We start from the raw sequence: 22,276 nt of genomic DNA on the forward strand, positions 1-22,276 counted from the left end.
CAAAGTGAAGCAACAATGAATGAATGTATTCATTTTTATAGATACTCCAAAATATATTTGTTCAAAAGGAATTATCAACAATAGCTTCCACAATTCTTCAATATAGAGCACATACTTCAGAAGAACAGTGCCTGACATCCAAGGGCTCTGGGCTTCACCCGGTATGTGTCTTTCACCAGGTTCATCTTGTACCACTCACTTTACATGAATCTTCCACTTGAATCATACCAAATTCTTTGTTATTTCTCCAACATCCTATGCAAGGTCACATCTCCATGTCTTTGCCTTTTATGTTTCCTCTACCCCAAATGCCTTTCCACCCCTCTTAACTGTTTAAGGCACTTCTCACTTTTCAAGACCCATTTCAAATGGCACTTCCTTTGTGAAACCATCCATGGTTTACCAATCCCTTTCTTCTCTATGTTGCTGTCGCACTTTCCACTGTTTTTATTGTAGTATTTGCTATAATCTACCTGGGTTTTTGGCTGGCTATCTGCTCTTCCACTAGCCAATGAGGTCCTGGTGGACACATTCATCATATTTAACTACTGGTTTCTGAAAATCTACTAAGTGCAAACTACTGCTGAAAATCTACTAGGTGCTGAAGGTTTCTGTGCTGGGTGCCAGGACTTTGACATAAACAGAGAACATATGGATGTCATCACCACAGAGATGAGAGTAAAGCAAACACCTGCCCATTTTTGCCTGCATGACAGCTTTCTATTTATTTCTAGAAACTGTACCTTTTTCAATGCAATTTCAATCTCACTGTGTCAGCAAAAGACAGACTCACCATTAAGACCTCTAGAGTCATGATTTGCCTTATCTATAAAGCTACATGTCTCTGTACATATAGGGATATGAGGAAAACTTAACACTAAGTTTAGAATAAGGGCACTGGCTCTAGGTTCCTCTTGACTCTGACTCATAGGGCTTCCACTGCATTAAAGAAAGAATCAGAAAATGAGAGAAATAGAACAAAATTAATTTCTCCTGAGTGTAAGATAACATCATCTTCCCAACTCTATCTGCACTGAACCCATAGTCCATATAGTTCCTTGAAAATGATATCAGTCGCTCCAACCATGAGAAATATAAAGGAAAAATCAACTGTACATTGTAGTATCTACTTTAATACTAAGGAGGGAAAGGTACTGCACCTTTGGTCCTCGAGGCTTGGCAGTTTTGCCCATCAACTTTTCATCATCAATTTCACATTGTTCCAGAAGATCCAAAATATCTTCCTCCTTAAAAAAAATATTTAATTAAAATTGTCATTACTAATGGGCTCTAGCATTTTTTCAAGTTTCGTAATCTCCATAAGATAGTGTACATTCCTGAAACTATTTAATGAAGATTCCTCAAATCAAAGAGAAAGGATCATGGCAAGCTCTCCTGAGGAATTTTTCACTAAAATCTCACAGTATAAATAATAAATAGCTGAAATCTATTATGCATTAACTATCATAAACAAATGTATCCTATGTTCTAGTATACTAATCAAATCCTAGAGCACAATACTTCAATAAATTAACCTATTGAACACTTAAACATTTCTAAAAGGTCACTCTAATTTTCCATGCCACAATTTCATCAATCACTTCTATATTGATTAGTGCAAAATACTAAAACATCAGACAGAAAACTGATGATTGGCTTAGTTGTTGCATTTAGAACAATCTAATGTTAATATTTGGTTAATGGATATAATTTAAAGAAACTCTTTCAAAATTTTAACTACTGCACAGAAGTACCTTTAGAACTTTACGAAAGGTTTTCATTCTACGCTTAATACCTTCTCTTACATTCTCCTAGAGTCACTTTGAAAACAAAGGGAAAAGTTATAAAAATATATATCCAAGCAGATGTTCAGCAAACCAGAACAGGATAACCACTATACTTAAGAGGTATAAACAATGGCTTCATTGGGTATTTATTCATCCCATAAAAATAACACATCTTTAAAAAATAATAATAATAATAACATCTTTGTTTACATATTTCTGATTTATATTTCAGTGTCTTTTTAAAAAAAGATTTTTGAAGAAACTAGAAATCTCACTGTGCAATGGAAATTTATGAAATATGTTATTCTTCATCTCAATCTAAGAAAGTTTAGCTAGTAAAGCACTAAAAGATTCTTGTTATAAAGTTCTGGTTAAATAATATTCCACAATAAATTCCAAGGGCAGGAGCACAAGATAGTTAAAAAGAAACTCAAGAAGTTCTGTTTCTGTATAGGAGAAAGAAGGTTATAATAGACAACACTTTCATCATAACAACTAGAAAAAGACATAAACTAAGCAATCATATTTGTTAAGATATCAGAAAGCTGGGGATAAAAAGTAGTATAAATGGAATGAAACACCAGAGAGGAAAAGTTCTTCCTAGGTGAACAGAGATGAGTGGCCACTTCCTACTTTGCGGTCATTTGTCAACTCTGGATAACAGGTGGATAGAGTTTAGGGCTATATAGGCTGAGATATTTTCCTGAAATAGAGAATCCAATGGAGTTCTCTATGATCTTGTGGGCTAGTGTGACATTTAGAGGAACCCCACAGAGCTGGTTCTTTTCACCTGTTGGGTCTCTCCAATAGCATTTTAGTGAATAAGTAGTGGAGTAGGAGGATTGAGGAATGGATGGAAAGTCAGAAAGACTTCTCTGTAGTCTTATAGTTCTTAGATACCAATAGAAAATGAGGCCTGTAATCGATAGATTTCACCTTCAAGGCATTTGGAACCAGAAATAAACTAAAATAAACTACTACAGCCCAACCTGGATCCAGTTCAACCTTTCCTTAATTTTGCTTTTTTTAATTGAAATATCTTTGACATACAGCATTATGTAAACGTAAGATGTACAATATGTTGATTTGATATATTTATATATTTAATATGATTGCCATTATAGCAATAGTAATCTCCTCTATCCTGTCACATAATTATCATTTCTTTGTTGTGATTGGGATAATTAAGATCTAGTCTCTTAGCAAGTTCAATCATTATAATACAATACTGCTGTCTCTAGTCACTACCCTGGTCATTAGATCTCTAGGACTTGTTTACTAGTAGTTGCAGGATTGCGCCCTTAAACATCTCTCCTATCCCCCTAACTCCTAGCCCTGGTAAATCACCATTTTTCTGTTTTTATGAGTTTGGCTTTTTTAGGTTCCACATATACGTGATATCTTACAGTACTTGCCTTTCTCTGTCTGATTTATCTCACTTAACATAATGTCCTCAAGGCCCATCCATGTTGTCACAAATGGTAGGATTTCTTTTTTTCTTGTGGCATAATATTCCAGTGTGTGTGTGTGTGTGTCACTTCCTCTTTACCCATCCATCCATTGACAGGCACGTAGGTGGTTGCCACATCTTGGCTGCTGTGAATAACGCTGCAGTAAACATGAGTGCATTTATCTTTTATATCCTAATTTCCTTTGGGAATATACCCAGAAGTGCAGGTGCTGGACCATATGGTAGATCTATTTTTTATTGTTTGAGGAATCTCCATATTGTTCTACATAGTGGTTGAACCAATTTACATTCCCACCAGCAGTGTACAAGGTTCCCTTTTCTCTGTATCCTTGCCAACATTCTTATCTCTGGTCTTCCTGATGACAGCCAGGTCACTGTGGCTTCGATTTTCATTGAAATTACTGATTAGTGTTGTTGAGCATATTTTTCATGGGCCTGTTGGCCAGTTTGATGTTTTCTTTAGCAAAATGACTATGTAGTTCTCTTGCCCATTTTTAAATCAAATTGTTTCATTTTTGTTATTGAGTTGTATTGTATGAGTTCCTTCTATATCTTGGATATTAACCACTTATCCTATATATGGTTTGCAAAATTTTCCCCCATACTGTAGTTTGCCTTTTAATTTTGTTGATATTTTTTTTCTTTTGCTGTGCAGAAGCTTTTAAATTTGATGTAGTCCCATTTGTTGGTTGTTGTTTTATTAACTTTTGTTTTAGCTCAAAGTAATCAGTCCCTCAACGCTAGCACCCTGAAATAAAAAAGATATGCCTTCTTTTGGAGAAAATATCTGTTAAATTTTTATGATTTTTTTAATAAACAATATCTATTGAACAAATAAAAATTACAGAACAGACAAAATAAATAGAAAATGTAGCCTATAATCAAAAGGAAATAACATTAATAAAAGCAGGCCCATAAATGATCCAGACATTAAAATGAACAGACAAGGATTTTAAAATAACTACTGTATACATGTTAGATGTTAAAGAAAACTGAAAAAACAAACAAATCAGAGGTGCATAATTTCAATGAAGAAACAGAATTTTAAAATCCAAATGGACATTCTTGAGGTGAAAAATATAATCTAAAATTAAAAAGTGATTGGATAGGCTTAATAGCAGACAAAACAGCAAAGACATGTCAGTGTATACTACCTAAATTGAAGCAGAGATGAAATAAAGAAAAACAAAATAGAGATCAAAGATACATGTCATGATGTCCAATGATTTATGTGAAATTAAGAGTCCTACAATGAGGCAATATAATATAGCAGAAATACCTGAAGAAATAACAGAGGAGAATTTTCCAAAACCAATGAAAGACATTAACCCACAATTTTAAGAACTTGAGAAAACCTCAAGCAGGGTAAATACTTAGAAAATCAGGTAGAGACACATCAAAGTCAAAATGCTGAAAACAAAGAAAAAGGCAGTCAGGTCAAAAGACATTACATTCAGAGGGAAAACAAAAATAATGATGGCTGAATTCTGAACAGAAGCAAGAGAAACCAGAAAATACAGAAATGACATCTTTAAAGTGTTGAAATAAAAAAAGGCCTGCCAAAGTAGAATTCTATATCTACTTAACCTACCATTTAAAAATGAAGGCAAAATAAAATTTCAGACAAAAATAATAATAAAACAGAGAATTCATTACTATCACATGCTACAAGGAATATGAAATACTAAAGGGAGTTTTCAAACTGACGGAAGATGACCTTTGTCAGAAACATGAATCTGCATGATGGATGAAGAGCCCAAGAAAAGGTTAATATGTGAATATATGAAAGGCTATTTAGAAGACTATTAGAAACTATTTCTAAAGGCTAGTTAGAAAGCTATTTAAACTATTAAAATTATTAAGCATGTTGACTGCTTAGACAACAATAACGAAAATGTATTTTGAGGTCTGTAGCATATATAAAAGTAAGATATATGATAATAGCACAAAGTCTGGAAGGAGGCACTAAATGAAACTAAACTGTTATGGGCTTTGTATGGTCTGTGAAGTGATTAAATACTAATTCAAGGTAGACTATTATGATTTAAAGATGCATATTGTAATTTATTTAAAAAAAACATGGACAACAAATATAACTAAAAGCCAATAGAGAAGATAAAAAAGTATTTAAAAAATTGACTGTTGTAAAATAATAAAGGAAGGGTGCAAAAAAGGAACAATGGACAGATGGGATAGAGAACAGAGAGCAAGATAGAAGACATAAACCCTACTATATGAGTAATTGGGTGAAATGATTAAAAAGTATCACAGTGAATTTTAAAACAAATATGACCCAACTACATGCTATTTAACAAAGATACTTTAAATATAAGAACATAAAGTTGAAAACATATATTAACATAGGTTAATAACAGAAAACATAACTTAATATAGATTAAGTTAAATGGATGGAAAGGATATGTCATTCAAACAGCAACCATAAGGAAGAAGCTAGCCCAGCAATATTAATGACACAAACTAAATTTTTCAAGACAAGAAATACTACCCAAGAGAAAGATAAAAAATTCATAATGATGAAATCGAAAGGATGAATTCAATTCATTAGAAAGGTATCTTCATAACTTCAAAGTACATGTAACAAAAATTGACAGAACTAAATGCACAAGCACAGTTGGATGTTTCAACAAATCTCTCAGTAATTGCTAGAACAAGTAGGCAAAAAAATCAGAAAGGATATAGAATATTTGAACAACACTAAGAGCCAAATTTACTTAAATCACATGTGTAAAACTCTATAGCCAACATCTGTAGTATACACATTATTTTCAAGTAGACTTGGAACATTCACTAAAATAAGTACTATATCAACTTAAAGCAAATATCACTTCATTTGACAAGATTGAGATCAGAGTATGTTTTCAAACAATGAACAAACTAAAAATCCTTACTACAAAACTAGGAAATTTTAAATGTATGTAAATTAACTAACAAACTTCTAAATAACCAGAATCAATATCAGAAAATAATATGAAATGGCAGTTAATAAAAATGTAGTATATAAAAATTGTTAAAGATATAGCAATATTCACAAATAATCACATTTGCCTCCTTGTAATGTTTAAAAATGGAAAAAAAATTTTAAATACATTATCAGCAACTTGTAGCAAAACCAATAAATACTTAGGAATATATTCAATGAAATGTGCAAGAACTATACCCCCAAAACTACAAACATAGCTGAGTAATCAGAGACTCAAGTAGATGGAAAGATATGCCATATTAATGGATCAGAAGACTCAGTATTATTAATTCCCCAGAAATTGTTGTATAGATTCCTCACAGACCCAATTAAAATCTCAGCAGCTTTCTTTTATGAACAAAAAATTAATCAAAATTTAGAATAAAGTTGAAGTGTAAAAGGACCTAGAAAAGCCAAAAGAATTTGAAAAAGAAGAACAAATTGGAGAGCTTACACACAACCTGATTTCAACAATTACTATAAAGCAACAGTAATGAATATAGTGTGATATTTGTATAAGATTAGGCTCATACAGGTGGAGAAAGACAAGTGCCAAATGGTTTCTCTCATTTGTGGATTATAACAACGAAGCAAAACTGAAGGAACAAAATAGCAGCAGACTCACAGACTCCAAGAAGGGACTAGTGGTTACCAAGGGGAGGGGTGTGGGAGGGCAGTTGGGGAGGGAGGGAGAAGGGGATTGAGGGGTATTATGTTTAGTACACATGGTGTGAGGGGTCACAGGGAAAAGTGTAGCACAGAGAAGGCAAATAGTGAATCTGTGGCATCTTACTACACTGATGGACAGTGACTGCAATGGGGTAAGGGTGGGTACCTGATAATAAGGGTAAATGTAGTAACCACATTGTTTTTTCATGTGAAACCTTCATAAGAGTGTATATCAATAATACCTTAATAAAAAATTTTAAAAAATAATAAGTCATGGGGATGTAATATAAAAATAAAAGAACAGGCTCATAGAACATGGCAGGAATAGGGCAGGAAAAGTAGTGACATTTAAGCTAGAGTTTGAGGATTAGAAGGAAAAAGGGAATTAAAATTTGAAATCTATTTTAAAGTACTATGTGCAAAGTACTTTAGATTATTTTAATTAACCTCAATTTTATGTTCATAACCAGTCTATCAAGTATAGTTTTAAAACTACTATTGTAATGATGAGAAGATTTTGATCAAAGACTTTAAGCTAAGTTTACAATATTAGCAATGGGGGAGCTGGAATTTGAATTTAGGTCTGTCTGGCTTCAAAATCCCTAGTTTTTCTAGCAGAAAAAGTGGGGACGGGGGAGCTGAGTAATGAGAAGATGAGCAGTTGCTATGTCCACAGGAGAGAGAAGTAACTTAAGAACATATGAAGAAAAGGAGCAAAGGTCTCTCACAACTGGGCGAAGAAAAAAAAAAGGGGGGGCCACAATATAATTCTAATGGTGGAAACACTTACACATGTCAGAAAGGGTTATTTGAAGGAAAAGAGCATTGGGGTATACAATATTCCTTCGGCTTCTGTCTCTTAGGCCTAGCCAGCTTGAAAGTGGATTTGTATACTTCTGTTGCAGAATTTGAGTAACAGAACCATAGTAAATTCTATCTACAAAAAAGTTTATTGTGATTTTGAATCACTCAGTATAACAGGGTATCCGAGAAACTGGGGATACCACAGTAATATGTCCAGTAATATGTATTACAAACAGTTTAAAAGGCCCACATAGTTATTTGTCCAATGAGATATTAGTAAGCATGATGCAAACAGAAGCTTCATTAGCATGTACACACTAGGCTTGTCCTCTTGAAATGCTCTATTTTGGAACCACATGCTACCTTATTAAGAGATCTTTTATATATATATATATATATAGCATATATATATATATATATTTGTGTGTGTGCATATATATAATATATACTGTCAACATATAGATAGATAGATAGATAGATAGATAGATAGATAGATAGATAGATAGATAGATATACATCCTGCTGAGAGACGATGTAGAACAAAAGAGGCACCAGCCAGCTCCCCAGATGTTCCAGCTATCTCAACTAAAGCATCAGATATGGGAGCGAATCCAGTTTGGAATTCCAGCCCCAGCTGAACTCTTAGATAAATACAGCTATATGATTCAGCTCAAGCAAGTCCAATAGACGAACCAATCAGCTGAGCCCAGTCAAGACTGCAGCAAAATGAACAAATAAATGAAGTGGTTTATTATGCTGCAATAGATAACTGATAGGCCTTTTAAGTAAACAGATTATTCTGTGTGCATGTTTCAATTACTTTTCAAATGCCAGGTTTATGCAGTACCAGGGCAAAAAAAATACTATGCAATGTTAGTTACAATCCAAATAAAGAGAAAAATCACAAACTATTAAGTTAATTCAGTGGATTTTTTAATTCAGTTGCATATACACATCTCTGTAATAAGATATTTGTTGCAATAGATTGATATTACCACATAAATCAACATTTCCTACTACATAATGTCTGAATATACATAGATAACATCTTATGTATAAAATCATTTGGTTCATTATGAAATATTACCATTGTTAAAATGGAAGGAAAGTGCATCTTAAAAGTAAGATGTTTTTATATGTGAGACTAAGGTGGGTTGTTTTTAAAGACATATTGCTTGGCTTCATTCTTTTTCCTCTTTATAAACATTCATTCTTACCTTCATCCTTTTCAAAGGATTATTCAGCTCTCGCTGGAATAAAGCTGCTCTTCCTGAAAGGAAGGTCTGAAAAGCAACAGCCAATAAATTTTCATACTTTTCAAGTAGTGTTTTATCTTCTGGAGGATAAATTCGCCTACAATAAAATCAGATAAAGCAAATTGTTTAAAAGCTAGATTGCAAAAGAGTTAAGGTCAACTACACAGATAATCCTTAACAATCTACTCAGTGCCAGTTACTTTAGTAGACACTAGAAATAAAGGTAAATACAGTTATGAGAAATTCATAAATTTTTATTTGTTATCCACACAAATTAAAACATATCTAGAGAATTATCACTAACCACCACAGTTACAGAAGGTACAGTAGAAGGGTTTGGTTTGGGGGACATGGTTGGAGAAGAACTGCAACTGAGCACACTGGAAAAATATAGAACTTTATGGGAGATAACTTTATGGAGGGTAATTTGGAAGTTTTGGACTTAGTGCAGTTCCTGAAGTATACAAGAATGTAGGGATTGAGCTCGATGATCTCTTTGTGTGTTGGAATTTGCCTCTTTTGTAGGGAGAACTGGGTACAGGTAGGAGGGAGGAATGTGTTCTCATCACTGCTCTTGATAGTGTTAAGACCAGGAAGGAACACCTTACCAGGAGTGCAAGAAGCTCTATGGGCCCAGATCCTCCCAGTTCTGCTGAGTCAGGGTCAGAGACCAGGACAAGGGCAATCTTCCCAAGAACATGAGCTTGGGGGAAGGGCAAGGGAGGAGGGAAGGGTTCTCCGTCCACCCTGTCAAAGGTTACAACCCTGTGGAGGGTTCTAATTCAGCAGAGTCCACACTCCTCTCTACTGTCCTATAACTGGCTCCTTCACACATTGTCATTCTTTGCCTGGTCCCTGATACATTTGAATTTAAAGCAAAGTGCAGCAACCACTGTGAGTTGGCAGAAAGAATACTAGGAGACCTGAAACCTGACTTTCTCAAAAGGACACATTATATCCAAATAAAGTCAGAGGATAATACCGGCCTTAAAAGTCCTCATACAATCACCCTTGTGGTGGGCTAGCAGGAGCTCCCCCAAGTCTGAACCAGCTACTTGCTATCTTTTCTTTCTGGAAAGATACTAAACAAAGAGCATTTCCTCAGAATGACATAAACAGTGTTTGCAATAAGCCTAAAATATTAAAAATGTAAAGAATTGCTTTGACACTTTATGTGTTCAATCTACACAGAAACAGAAGCACAGTTACCTATAATTCCCCATGTGCCGATTTTCATGTTCTTCTTTCAAGATCTGCTTTCGTACTTGAGCGAGTCTCTCTTTCTAGAAACAAAAAATCTTACAAATAAACCTGATAAACAAATTATGCAATGCAAATTGTGGGTACATTATTAAAATTTTCATACCAACTCTTCTTTCCGCCTTTCCAGCTGATGTCTCTGCTGTTCCCAGTCTGAGGAACCTGGTAAGAGCCTTTTCATTGAATTTTGACCATAAAGCCTCCTTTGAGCCTCAGCTTTTTGTTTGGCTAAGTTTCTTCTTTTATCACTGGTCCTAAAATATAAAACACAAGACTCTATTCTAGAATTCAAATATGCTCTGATCTTATCCTGTAAGGAGAATTAGCAGAAGAGGAGAGACAGTGGGGACAGGAATAAATATTTATTAAGTTTATATATAAACATACATTATATTCATTGCATCATCCACAAGGAGGAGTCACCATATATTAAATAGAAGTTCTGAAGGTAACAAGATAAAATGGAAACTGCAAAGCAACTTACTCGCTATACAATCTTAGGTCACTCAACTGCTGAATGTTTCCCCATCTATTAAATGTTAATAATAATGTTTCCCCTAGAGTTCCTATAAAGATAAACTTGTGGTAATACTAACAGACCCTTAATAAATGTTAGTTCCTTTCTCCTCCTTCAACCACTTCCATTTATATTTAAGCATTCTCTTAAACTGACCGTCTTTTAATTTTCAATTCTGACTGAAATCCCAGCCTAACAATCATTATTTGATTGAAAACATTGGTACAGACCTTCTTGTTTTTACCCAATCATGAAAATTTGGTTCCAGCTGTCTGATTTTTATGTCTTGTTGTGAGATTGTTTTCCTCTGACCTCTATTTTCTCTCTTCCCTCCCATGCGGCTGGTGCAATAAGAGAAGCCTGGGAGACGTCTTTTCTCCCCATGCCCTCCAACTTGCCCTCTGACACACCATCCTTGGAAGTCATAGCAAGAGCAGATGGACTCCAGGAAGAAAAGGGAAGGCAAAGCCAACTCTGTCCTCAGCACTGGGAAAATCAGAGTTCTCATCCTCAAGTTTACATTTGAATCTGTCCATTGTCATCACCCTGGTGGGGCCCAAATGAAGGCGTAAACCAAAAGAAAGTGTCCAAGGAAGACACAAGCCAGCTTCTACTGCAGAGAGGCAGAGGGAGTGCCAGAGTTTACATGCCGTCCCATTCACTTCATCAGGAAATTGCATTGAGAATATGGGGCCAGGTCCTAAGTAACAGAGAGTGCTCTTTTGCTTCAAGCATGTACCATCCTCACAAGTTGAACATGCAGGAGGGTTAAGAAACATATCTATTCTCTTTCAAGATGACACTGAGGTTTGAATGGCAGGAGTTCAACAGGTAGGGTGGAAAGAATCATTTGAGAACAAGAATTAATGCATCCAGAAAATTGCAAGTCATACAGTACAGCACGAGCTTGGGTGACTGCAAGAAACTCAGCTAGTTCTGATAGCTTTAATACTAGGTTATGAGTCTCAAATTGAACTTTAGGCAATGGGGTAGGGGGAGTGTGAACTTTAAAAGGAGAAAGACATAATTATATTTGCATGTTTTAAAGTTTATGCCTTTGGCAATATGTACAGTGGCTTTGAAGTGGATGAAAAAAGCAGCAGGCAGTTAAGATGGTGTTATCGTCTAAATGTGTCGCCCCAAAATTCATATATTGAAATCCTAACCCCCGAAGGTGATGGTATTAGTCGGTGGGGCCCTTGGGAGGTGATTGGGTCATAAGGGTACACCCCTCTTGGAGGGGATTAGTGTCTTTATAACTAAGGCTCCAGAGAGTTCCCTGGGCCCTTCTACCATATGAGGACGCGATGAGAAGTCTGTGGCCCAGAACACGGCAGGGCCCTCAGACAACCATGCTGGCACCCTCATCTTGGACTACCAGTCTCCAGAACTGTGAGAAATAGATTTCTGTTGTTTTTAAGATATTTAGTCTGTGGCATTTTGTTATAGCAGCCCTAACTGACTAAAACAGATGGTCAGCTATTTCATTAGCAAATATGAAATATGAGGCCAGGGAAGCAGCAGTGAGATGAGAAAAGGGAAAGACTTGAAATATTATTTTGGAGGAAAAATGAATGTGTTTCAGTGACTAAGTAGATGTGAGGAGTAAAAAGAGTGATTAACTTGGGATAACAACAAAATTTTGGATTTCAATGACTGGGTGATTGAGAATATCATTTTTTCAGTGATGAATACTGAATTTGGCTGAGTTTCCTCTGTTTAGGAAAGGAGGGAAATACCAAGGTGTAGGTAGGTCTTAATTTCTAATTCTTTTGATGTTCCATTTTATCTAGAATGATCATTTTCACATATCATCCAGTTGAAAGGAAAGAAAGGAGAGAAAAAGGAAATAGAAATGAAACAAATAGAGAGGAAGAAAGACCAAACAATCAATAAGGAAAAAAACTGGAAAAAGAAAGAAGAAACAGACCCAGGATTTGGGACTGTGGTGTCTGACTCAAAAATGATGCCATGAAGTGAATGAGATTGACACAGAAGAAAAGAGGACTGAGGCAAGAACACAGTGAAAAAATGACAAGTTGGGAGAAAAAAGAGGAAGTTCAAAGTTCAGTGAAGTCAGAGAACCGTATCAAAGAAAGCCAGTGAGGATAAATTTTCAACAAAAAATAACATTAAATGCTGCAAATGCCATATACCTGTAACCCATGAACTAGTAAGGGCAGGTCATCTAGTCTAATCTAATCTAACTGACAAGTATTTCATACCCACAGAACTGATAGGACTGTGATGTTCTACACTCTATTTTAATGATCATAATAGAATATTTCAGACGAAAAAAACGTTTTTTAAATATCTTTAATCATAAGCTCCTTCTTATGAACCCAGGAACACTGACCAGGAACATAGATTGGATTTTCCTTCTATTAACAAAATAATACACTTCTTTTACTTATTATTATTTTACTATTTATCATTATTTCTACTTGCTGTGCATAGAGCCCCTTTCATGATCTCTTTGCTCTGAAGATCCTAAGCCTACTGTTAAAGAAAATAATTTGAATTTGAACTCAAACTATACTGTGCCAGCCAGGTACAAAGGGGATCAATTCTGACCCTCCCCATAGGAAGTTCCGTATTCCCAGGGGTTGTGACAGAATACCCTGAGCAACCACATGCTTCTGGATTTTCTTAAGACTAAAAGTATATGTTTACAAAATGAACTTCGGGGTACGGAGCCATACTGTAAGTAAAGTATTGTATCAAGTATTGTGTAGGCTTAAAATACAAGTCTAACACATACATGTCCATGGGGCTCTCCATCTGGTTTAAGAAAAAAGTCCTGTCCATAACATAAGCTTCATTAATATATGCTCCAAATGTTACAGACTGTGTGAAATTCTCATAGTGAAACAACATTAAGAAAAATAAGGAAGTTAAAATTCCAACTCTCCCTTTGTTTTAAGTCTACAAACTTCTCACTGCTTGAATTCTATATACCTCACCATTAAAAAGACCAAAAACACCCATAAATGATGTCCTGAATTGGTACCAACCATCACTGGCAAATTCAAAAGACAAGCAGAAAAAGAAAAGAAAAGTAACACAAGGCCTACTGATACAATAATAGTAAATGCAAAAAAAAAAAAAAGAAGTATAGGCATATTAAATAATCTGAAATACTTGGTGTACTTTGTAAGTTAAACAAAAATTTCCCATTGTACATCTTTTTTTCTTTCCATTTATTCTAGGATAATTGGAATATTAGTAGAATTTAGGTAAATCAAATCTTTGATCAGGCAAAAGAAGGAGCCATATGAAAATTTCTGAACAAGTTTATATGTTGATCTCTGTTTAATGATGTTTTCCATAGTAAGCTGCTTCTCAACGAGGCATCTGAAAATGCTTGGAAAAATTTAAAATAAATTGCTTGGAAGTATGTCACAATCCTTCCAGAGCTTTTGAAATGACAATCAGAATCAACTGATATAAAATCCCTGAGTTTAAATGGTCTCACAAGTCCTTTAATCCAACACCCTAAACACTGTTTGAATACTTACAATGGCAGACAACTTACTACTTCATTGAGCAGTTCAGTTAAACATCTAACAAATTTTTTTCATAATGAGCCAAAAGCTTTCCCACCTAATAGTATCTGACATCCATGATCATGAACAAGCCTAATAATATTCCACTGAGCCAGCAATCCCTGGGCATATATCCAAAGGAATAGAAATCAGGATTTAAAGAGTATCTGCACTCCCATGTCCACTGCACATTATTCACAATAGCCAAGACATGGAAGCAACCTAAATATTCCTCAATGGATGAATGGATAAAGAAAATGTTGCTCAGGCAGCAAACAGAATTATATAGTTGGAAAACATCTCAACAGAAAGGTAGAAATCCACATTTGAGTATTTTTTTACTTCCCGGATGACCTCTCAGCTTTAGTTTCTTCTTGAAGATAAGGAAAATAATCCAGAGGGTTTCCTAAAATATTCTCCAATTCAACCTCATATTCTGTATTAAATAATTATACCAATATTATATTTAACCATACTTACTGTAAACTCTGAGTATTACATGAAGAGAGGGAAAAGCAGTGTGCAGGGGGTGGGGAAAAGATATTTTAAAAGAAGAAAAAAGAAATGGGTTTAAAGAATGGTATCAAAATTTAAAATGCAAAACATTACAAGCCAATCCCTGGTACAAATGATTGCTCTATGCCAAATATGGTGAAAAAATTCCACAAGGTTGAGGGAAAAAGTTACCTGATGTTTAGTAGCTTCAATGCATTTAGCAGCACTCCCCTTTTCACATCATAATCTATTTTCTGATCAGTACCAAAGCTCGGAGCTCGATTGATCTGAAATTTACAAAGAAAACAGTGAGAGTAGCTAAATACTGGCAGGTCATACATAATTAATCTAATATGGGGTCCTAATCAGTAGACAGACTCTACAGTAAAGCACAAAGCTCTACATGACAGATGACCCAGTTACCACTGCCACAGCTCCCTTCCTTTCCCCATCACCCTAAGTCAAGATGTTGCAAAGAACCGGCTGCTGTCCCCGCCCTCTTCCTCCAATGGGTTCGCTCAGGATCTTCAGCCAGTATATCTGTCGTCTCCCTCTTCCACTAACTCCAACTCATCACCCCATGCACTCTAGGTTCTAAGTTTAGGAAAGTTAAAAGAGAATCATCCTGACATAAAGGTTGGAAGACCAGTAATAACAACAAAAATAACCTAAGAAAAAATAATATTCATGTTATTAATATAGTAATAATTACATGCATGCATGTATTTAGCATATAGATATTATCAGTGACCTCTTCTCACTACTTCAGATCTTCTGGATGAATCTGTCTATTGCTACCTAAAAGATAAACATCATTTCTTACTACCTGGATCAAACAAGCACTCATCGATTTTCATTGGCAAAGGCACTGACTGTAATAGTCAGAAGATACCATTAATGAGAGCTGCAGGATGACTTTCAAGAGCTTTGCTAACTGTAGAAGGACTCACGGGAATAAGTGAGTCACTGGTGGTGGTTCTAGTTTCTGACATCATTTCCAGGATTTCGTTAAGATGAAGTAGCAGTAGCTGTATCCACCCTGAAACCCATGACACAGCATACTACCACTTCAGGTATGGCAGTCTTTGTCTTTGCTGCTGTTGGGTTTTATTGTTATTGTTATGAGAATGTAGCTGGGAGGGCAGGTATTTAAGAAAGTGACTTATTCCAGTAACTCAGTAGGTCAGAACACTGTTGAGTTCCAAACTACAGCCTAGCTGCATGACCACCAACTAACTCCACAGGCTGTCTCAAAATTATGTGTGCTACTAGCCATAGAAGAGGGACATCTTACACAAATTCACCACCACTGGGGACAAGGTGACAGATGGCAAGCATTTTACAATGGGCAGCTTAAGGAAATAGCACACTAAGAAGTCATCCAGGAATACAAAGGCCTCTACTAATTATTAAATGTGGCACAGGATCACTGCAGAAAAATTAGCAAATAGAAGCTAAACCAACAACAGAAAAATCACCTATAATCCCACTACCTCGTATATTATTAACCATTTAATAAATGGTATTTCAAATATTTGCTATGCATACTTATTTATAATATTCATTTTCCCTTTCCAAATATATCTATACAAACCATAGTATTTTACTCTTAACAATGTACCACAAATCTTTCATGCCATCATTTTGATGGAACACGGTACTCTATTCAAAGAGATATGCCAAACTGTATTTTTTAGAGAGATATGTCATACTGTATTATGCCTTTGATTTCTGATTTAGAAGATGACATGTGATATGGTGTCATGGGGAAGGGAATAGCTTGGTAATTGTAGGAACATCATTTATTCCATGTAAATTTGAGAAAGGGAGTTTATTAATCTGCTACTTCAAAGCTCTAAGTATTTCCTCTTACAAGTACAGAGAAAGGGTACAGTAATATATTTTACATGGAAAATCTCAACCATTCCATGCTGATTAAAATCTCCAGAATTTGTAATACAATTAATGATAGTATTGTAAGAGGAATCCAAAATAAACCAGACATTAAGTGATTCACTGAAGAGTTACCTGTCTTTACCTTTGGAATTCCTTAGATATTCCATTCCAAAATGGCAGTCTAGAATTCTACCAAGCATATTCACCCTCCAGGACCGTAGAGAGATCTTGGCACAACACAATTTCAGACCCCTCTCTCGTACCTATTTCAGATCCTTCCCTCTACTATCATATAGAAGAAATTAGTCTATGAAGAAATGCACCCACACAAGATAAACTAAAACATGGCAAGGTAGAAAAAGTTTATTTTTGAATTTTTTAAGTTGTATGAGAAAGGTAAAGAAAAAATAAATAAAAGAACCACAAAAGGATGACAAAAGAAACTAAAAATTATGCTACCACAGAATCAAAATTCTACTCTGTAATATTAATGGCTTCCTGGGCTCTCATTTCTACCCCAATTCTACAACCGGCAAAAAACCACAGATGTTAGAGCCTTAAAGTTCAGGAGCTTATAAATATATGAAAAAATTAAAGTTTTAGGAAGCAAATTAAGTTAATGAATACTATTTATTCACTGCCCAAATCATAGTTTTATTATTAAAACAAGTATAATCATTTCATGCACATATCCAAGTATCCATAATAGACTCTGTGCTCCTATATTGGAGCTGTTCCCTCTGCCTGATAATTTCCCCCACCTCACCCCCATTTCTCCTAAGTCCCTAGCCCCTACTCCACCTTCTACAGCTTTAAAACACTGCTTAGGTGCTTCCTCTTCTGCCAAGATTTCTTAAACTCTCAAATACATACATTTACACAGAGAAATTAATCAATGTATTGTCTGAGTTGGGTTCCTGTTTCCTACCTAATACTTAGAACTACCTACCATAAAACATGTATCTGAAGTCCCACAAAGACCAAATAATCCTTCTTATTCTTGTATCTCCACTACTTGACACAATGACTTCTTAAAATTAATTCAAGGATACTTGAAAATATTATCAGTATATTCATATTCCATCGAATTTCCATGCTTATCTCCACTACTTGACACAGTGACTTCTTAAAATTAATTCAAGGATACTTGAAAATATTATCAGTATATTCATATTCCATCGAATTTCCATGCTTTTTCTCTAAAAAATTTTTCTATGCTTGAAAATGCTTGCAATTTTGCCACTAGGAATCATTACCTGCAATTACTCCAGTCAACTAAAAGTCACTACATTCTCGGAAGCACCCTCTACTTTATTCCACTTGGTGGCGCCAAAATTTTAACAATGTAAATTAGAACGACTACACTTGCAAACTGGTAATAAAGAAGTTTTTAACTTTTAATACAGTAAATGTTTGCTATACACAGCTGTTGCTTATTATGGAGCTTTTTAATTGTTCTTATTGATCTGGAAATGACTGAGTAGAGAATAAAGTTTAAAAAAATATTAAAGCAAACAATGGTATTATGAGCCTTTTGAAAAATACATAGAATTCAGCCATTCAGTTAATTCTGATTTACCAAGCTAATGCAAAGGCCCACTAGGTAAATGCTTTTAAAAACAGGTAAGTTAAATATCTTAAAGTCATTATTACCCACTATTCCTTCAGTTCCACCTCATACATGTACCTTTACTTCTTCCCCACAAGGATAAAAGACAACCACCAGGGGCAGAAAAAAAAAATGCAGCTACAAACAGGAAAGGATGACTGTAGACAAAGTAAGAAATCTAAAGAAGAAACTGTCAGGCCACAGGAAGGTCAAGGGCCCATAGTGCAGCCAAGTGCTTTCATAGCCAAGGAATAGAGGAAGAAAACGATAAGCAAAATTCCCTACATTTATCCCTTACTTCTAAGACCTAGACAGGGGCAAAATTTGAACACCTGAAAGAACTGTACTTGACTGGAAATATAATACATATTCTTTACTCATAGTAGATTAAACACACATATGCAAAGCCACTGGCCCTCAAACTAGAAAAGTGTTCCCTCCTAAAAATATATTTTGAATGTTTTGATGTCACCTATCACTCATTCAGTTTGCCTTTGTGAACTGTGATACTACAGATTTAACTTCCAACTTCTAAATCATTAACAAAAAAAGAGATAATCAACTCAAAATGAAAGGTAGTTGTTGATTATATCTTGTGTAGAAACATGTTCCTTAAAGTGTAACTAATTTACCAAGTGCTTAGTGTTAGTGCTATTTTCCTGAAAAAATCTCCTAAACACAGTATTTTTGTGCCCATGTGCCCTGTAACCCCAGATCTGGGAGCTTAAAGAGAAAAATGCTGAATGGGTAGTTCTGGGCCATGTGACTTCTAAGGTTTCCTATGGATTTAATATAAGTATGACTGGATGGAAAGGTACAGGTCCACATTCTCCAATATTTAGTGACGTTTTATAATAAAAGAAAAATAAGCAAACCCAGAGGCACACAGCTGACAGCTGGACATGAGGAGAACCCCAGGCATATAAAATGGCCTTAAGGAAGAATTCATGCTACCAGGGCTGTTAGGTATTGAATACTGATTGCTGAACCAATTGGACTCTCTCTCCTCTTGGAGAGTTTAAAGGAGAGACACACTGAAGACAAGGAAGGCTGTGGTCCTGAAGCCTAGATACCCACTCAGAGGGAAGACAACATCCAGAAGTGGTAGAAGCCTTGAGGTTGAGAAAATAGTGGAGGAAGATAACAAATAAGTAAAAGCAGATCCACACATACACACAAAATTCCTAGCCTAGAAATTTACTCAATACTAATCTGAGGAAAGTAGTATCAAACACTTATTGGTCCATTCTTGGAACTGTTCTATTTTCCGAATTTTAGTTTTCTTCCTCCCCCATACTCCACTCAGACCTCTTTCTGCTCAGTTAATGAAAAAACTGTGCCAAGTACTTTGAAAAAACATCTGTCTTCATACACAAGAACAGTGGTAACTTCTCATTCTTTAAAAAGAGCCTTACCTCCAAGAGCCATGGCTTCAGTTTTCTGTCCAACAAAATATCAAATCCCAGGACTTCAAAGCAAACACTTTCACTTCCCGGAGATTGACCAGGTCTGCACATTCGATATGCATGTAGGACATGAGGTTCTGCTACAATCAGAGTCTTTACAACCAATTCCTACAAGAACAGTGGTTTTTAAAAAGGTTAAAATGTCTAATTAATTTGTATCGCATTTACGTGTATGGAACTAAGGCCTAGACTTACAAACTAGCATCCTGGAGGAGTTCACAAAGCTCTATGGCATGTAGCCCCTGCTGTGGCTCTGACTTCACTGCATCCAACCCCTCCCCTGCCTGCCATGCTACAGCCATGCTTGCATTTTTTGGGCTCCTTCGTGTTCCTCTTCTGGGACGACTCTTCCCCCGATATTCCCATGACTGGCTCCTTGAGACAGAGAGAGGCCTTCCCCAATCCCAGAGCCGAAAGCAGCCATGGTGGTACCTTACACTGCCACACACAGCAGAGAACCAGCTGATCTTGATCTTTTTCGTTAAAGCAGGGTCCTTGTCTGTCTTATGCACAAACCCATTCCCACTGCCTACGATAGTGCCTGGCATTGAGCAGATGCTCAAAACATTTGTGAACAGATGAGTAAAAGAGAAGTTGAAAAATGTGGCTTCTGTTTGTTAAGTAAGGGTAGGACCTTTTGCTAGCCTTCTCAGAAACCATTCAGAAAGGTTTAGGAGTGGCAAGGAGGAAAAATTCCAAGGCGTAAACCAAATTTCACAAACAGCACTGTAGAACCTCCACTTAGACAAAAGCTGGGAGGCCTGGGAGGACAGACGCTAAGAGAGCTGGGCTGTGCGGCAATGATCTTGTAGTTCACAAGGTCTATCTGAGCTAAGAATACTGCCATACCTATCAACGTTTTCATTAAGGACACAGAGTGAGTTACTAACGTTAATAAAACACAAAGTTGGGTCACTAAAGTTTGAGAACAAGCTTTTGGAATGTGGAAAAGCTGTATCACTGGCTTTCTGACTCCCTCTCTACAGGTATAGACAATATAGCCCAGCAGTTAACAAGTCAGACTTTCTGGGATTGTTCCTGGCTTTGCTGTTTGCTAGATGTACAACCTCAGTCATGTTGCGTAAAGCTCTGTGAGTCTAATTTCTCCCAAATGTAAACTGAACACAGTAATAATACCTGCTGCAAAAGGATGTAAGAACAAGGAGACTCCCAGTAAAACTCTGAGCATAGTGCTGAGAAGAGGGTAAATGTCCAGTATTAGCAACTTAACTACTACTATTGTTAGAGTTAATCCTCTAGAGCTCCACCTCATACGCCAGGTCAGATACAAACCCTCTCCTACCTTGTGGGAGCAATGTTTATTACATGGGAGAAAAAATGGGAGGCAGAAATTAACCTGTCACCCAGAATCCCAACCCAGATCATATATGGGGCTAAGTATCAGAGATGCCATGAGAGGCTGTTCCAAGAAAATGTTATTAAAAATAAAGTAATAGTAATACCAAGTATATAATGATAACAGACAAAGAGCCATTTCATACAGTCATTACTGAAACCACTGGAAAGTAAGAGAAAGTGCCTTTAGAGTAATAAGCGTGTGAAGACAGGGAGGATAAGTGAATATTAATTAATAAACCCTGAATTACAAATCTGTGTTTTTCCCTACATAAAAAACAACATACTTTCAGGAATGTAAAGACAAGACTGCAGGTATATGTGAAAATCAGTGTGGAATTTGAAACATATAAATCAAATTCCACTAATGCTTTTGAGAATTTCTAATATAGCATCATTGCTTTGGAATGATTTGTAGATTTGTACCCATATAAAAAGCAGTCACTATTTTAACCTCAATGGCCTGGTTTTCTATTGATTTATTTGTTCTTGACCAGCACTAAAGCATACATCTCAGCTTCAGAGAGGATGTTGAATGTTGGTTTTCATATAGAGACAATTACTTTTTAGACAACTTACCTCCAAAAAAGAGGTCTTTGAAAAAAAAAGTCCTAAGTTAAATTCATGAAATTTGTAAACTATGGCATTAAGATAAAAATTTACTTCATCATTACCTTCTCCACCTCCTGTCATTCTCTTTTTATCTCATTGATTCACCTTAAACAGACATCTTTATAAAGTATTTACAATTCTTAATAAAGGCCAGTTTTTAAGTAACTACATAAGTGTAGTCAGTTTGACAAGATAATTATAAAAAATGTACTTGGGAAAGTTAATACCTTATTAAGTATTAACTGCTTAATTATTACTAAGTATTATTACTAATAAACATTCTAACTAATGTAGGCAAGAATGACACAGAATTTACCCGTTTACAGAAGAGATCATGAATGTGTCAGCTTAATAGGTTTTCACTGGTTGTGTTCAGGTCATACCTGAAAAGTATACTTTAGACTTTAACAGAAAAGTTAATTTCCATACCATTTCATTAGTATTGCACTGACTTGTACACCTTCTCCTAATTCGATTTATGTGAGGAAAGTACCACATAAAACCAATGTATGTAAAGCTAGTGATGCTCACTTTTCTGACTCTCTCTATACAT

The 22,276-nt window shown here is 35.6% G+C and overlaps 1 protein-coding gene across 9 annotated transcripts in view; it reads right to left on the bottom strand.

Annotated features, from left to right (window-relative positions):
• Positions 1-22,276, bottom strand: part of TTLL7 (tubulin tyrosine ligase like 7) — a 146,972-nt gene that overhangs the window by 47,272 nt on the left and 77,424 nt on the right. For all 9 annotated transcript variants that reach the window (XM_073234199.1, XM_073234195.1, XM_073234198.1 and 6 more), the window contains 6 exons: positions 19,705-19,863; positions 14,977-15,071; positions 10,334-10,481; positions 10,177-10,250; positions 8,929-9,064; positions 1,161-1,247 (listed from right to left, as the gene is read on the bottom strand). In XM_073234199.1, the coding sequence (XP_073090300.1) occupies positions 1,161-1,247; positions 8,929-9,064; positions 10,177-10,250; positions 10,334-10,481; positions 14,977-15,071; positions 19,705-19,863 (699 nt within the window). The remainder of the gene's footprint in view (positions 1-1,160; positions 1,248-8,928; positions 9,065-10,176; positions 10,251-10,333; positions 10,482-14,976; positions 15,072-19,704; positions 19,864-22,276) is intronic.

The sequence above is a fragment of the Manis javanica genome, chromosome 4 (assembly GCF_040802235.1).
Source record: "Manis javanica isolate MJ-LG chromosome 4, MJ_LKY, whole genome shotgun sequence".
NCBI lineage: Eukaryota > Metazoa > Chordata > Mammalia > Pholidota > Manidae > Manis > Manis javanica.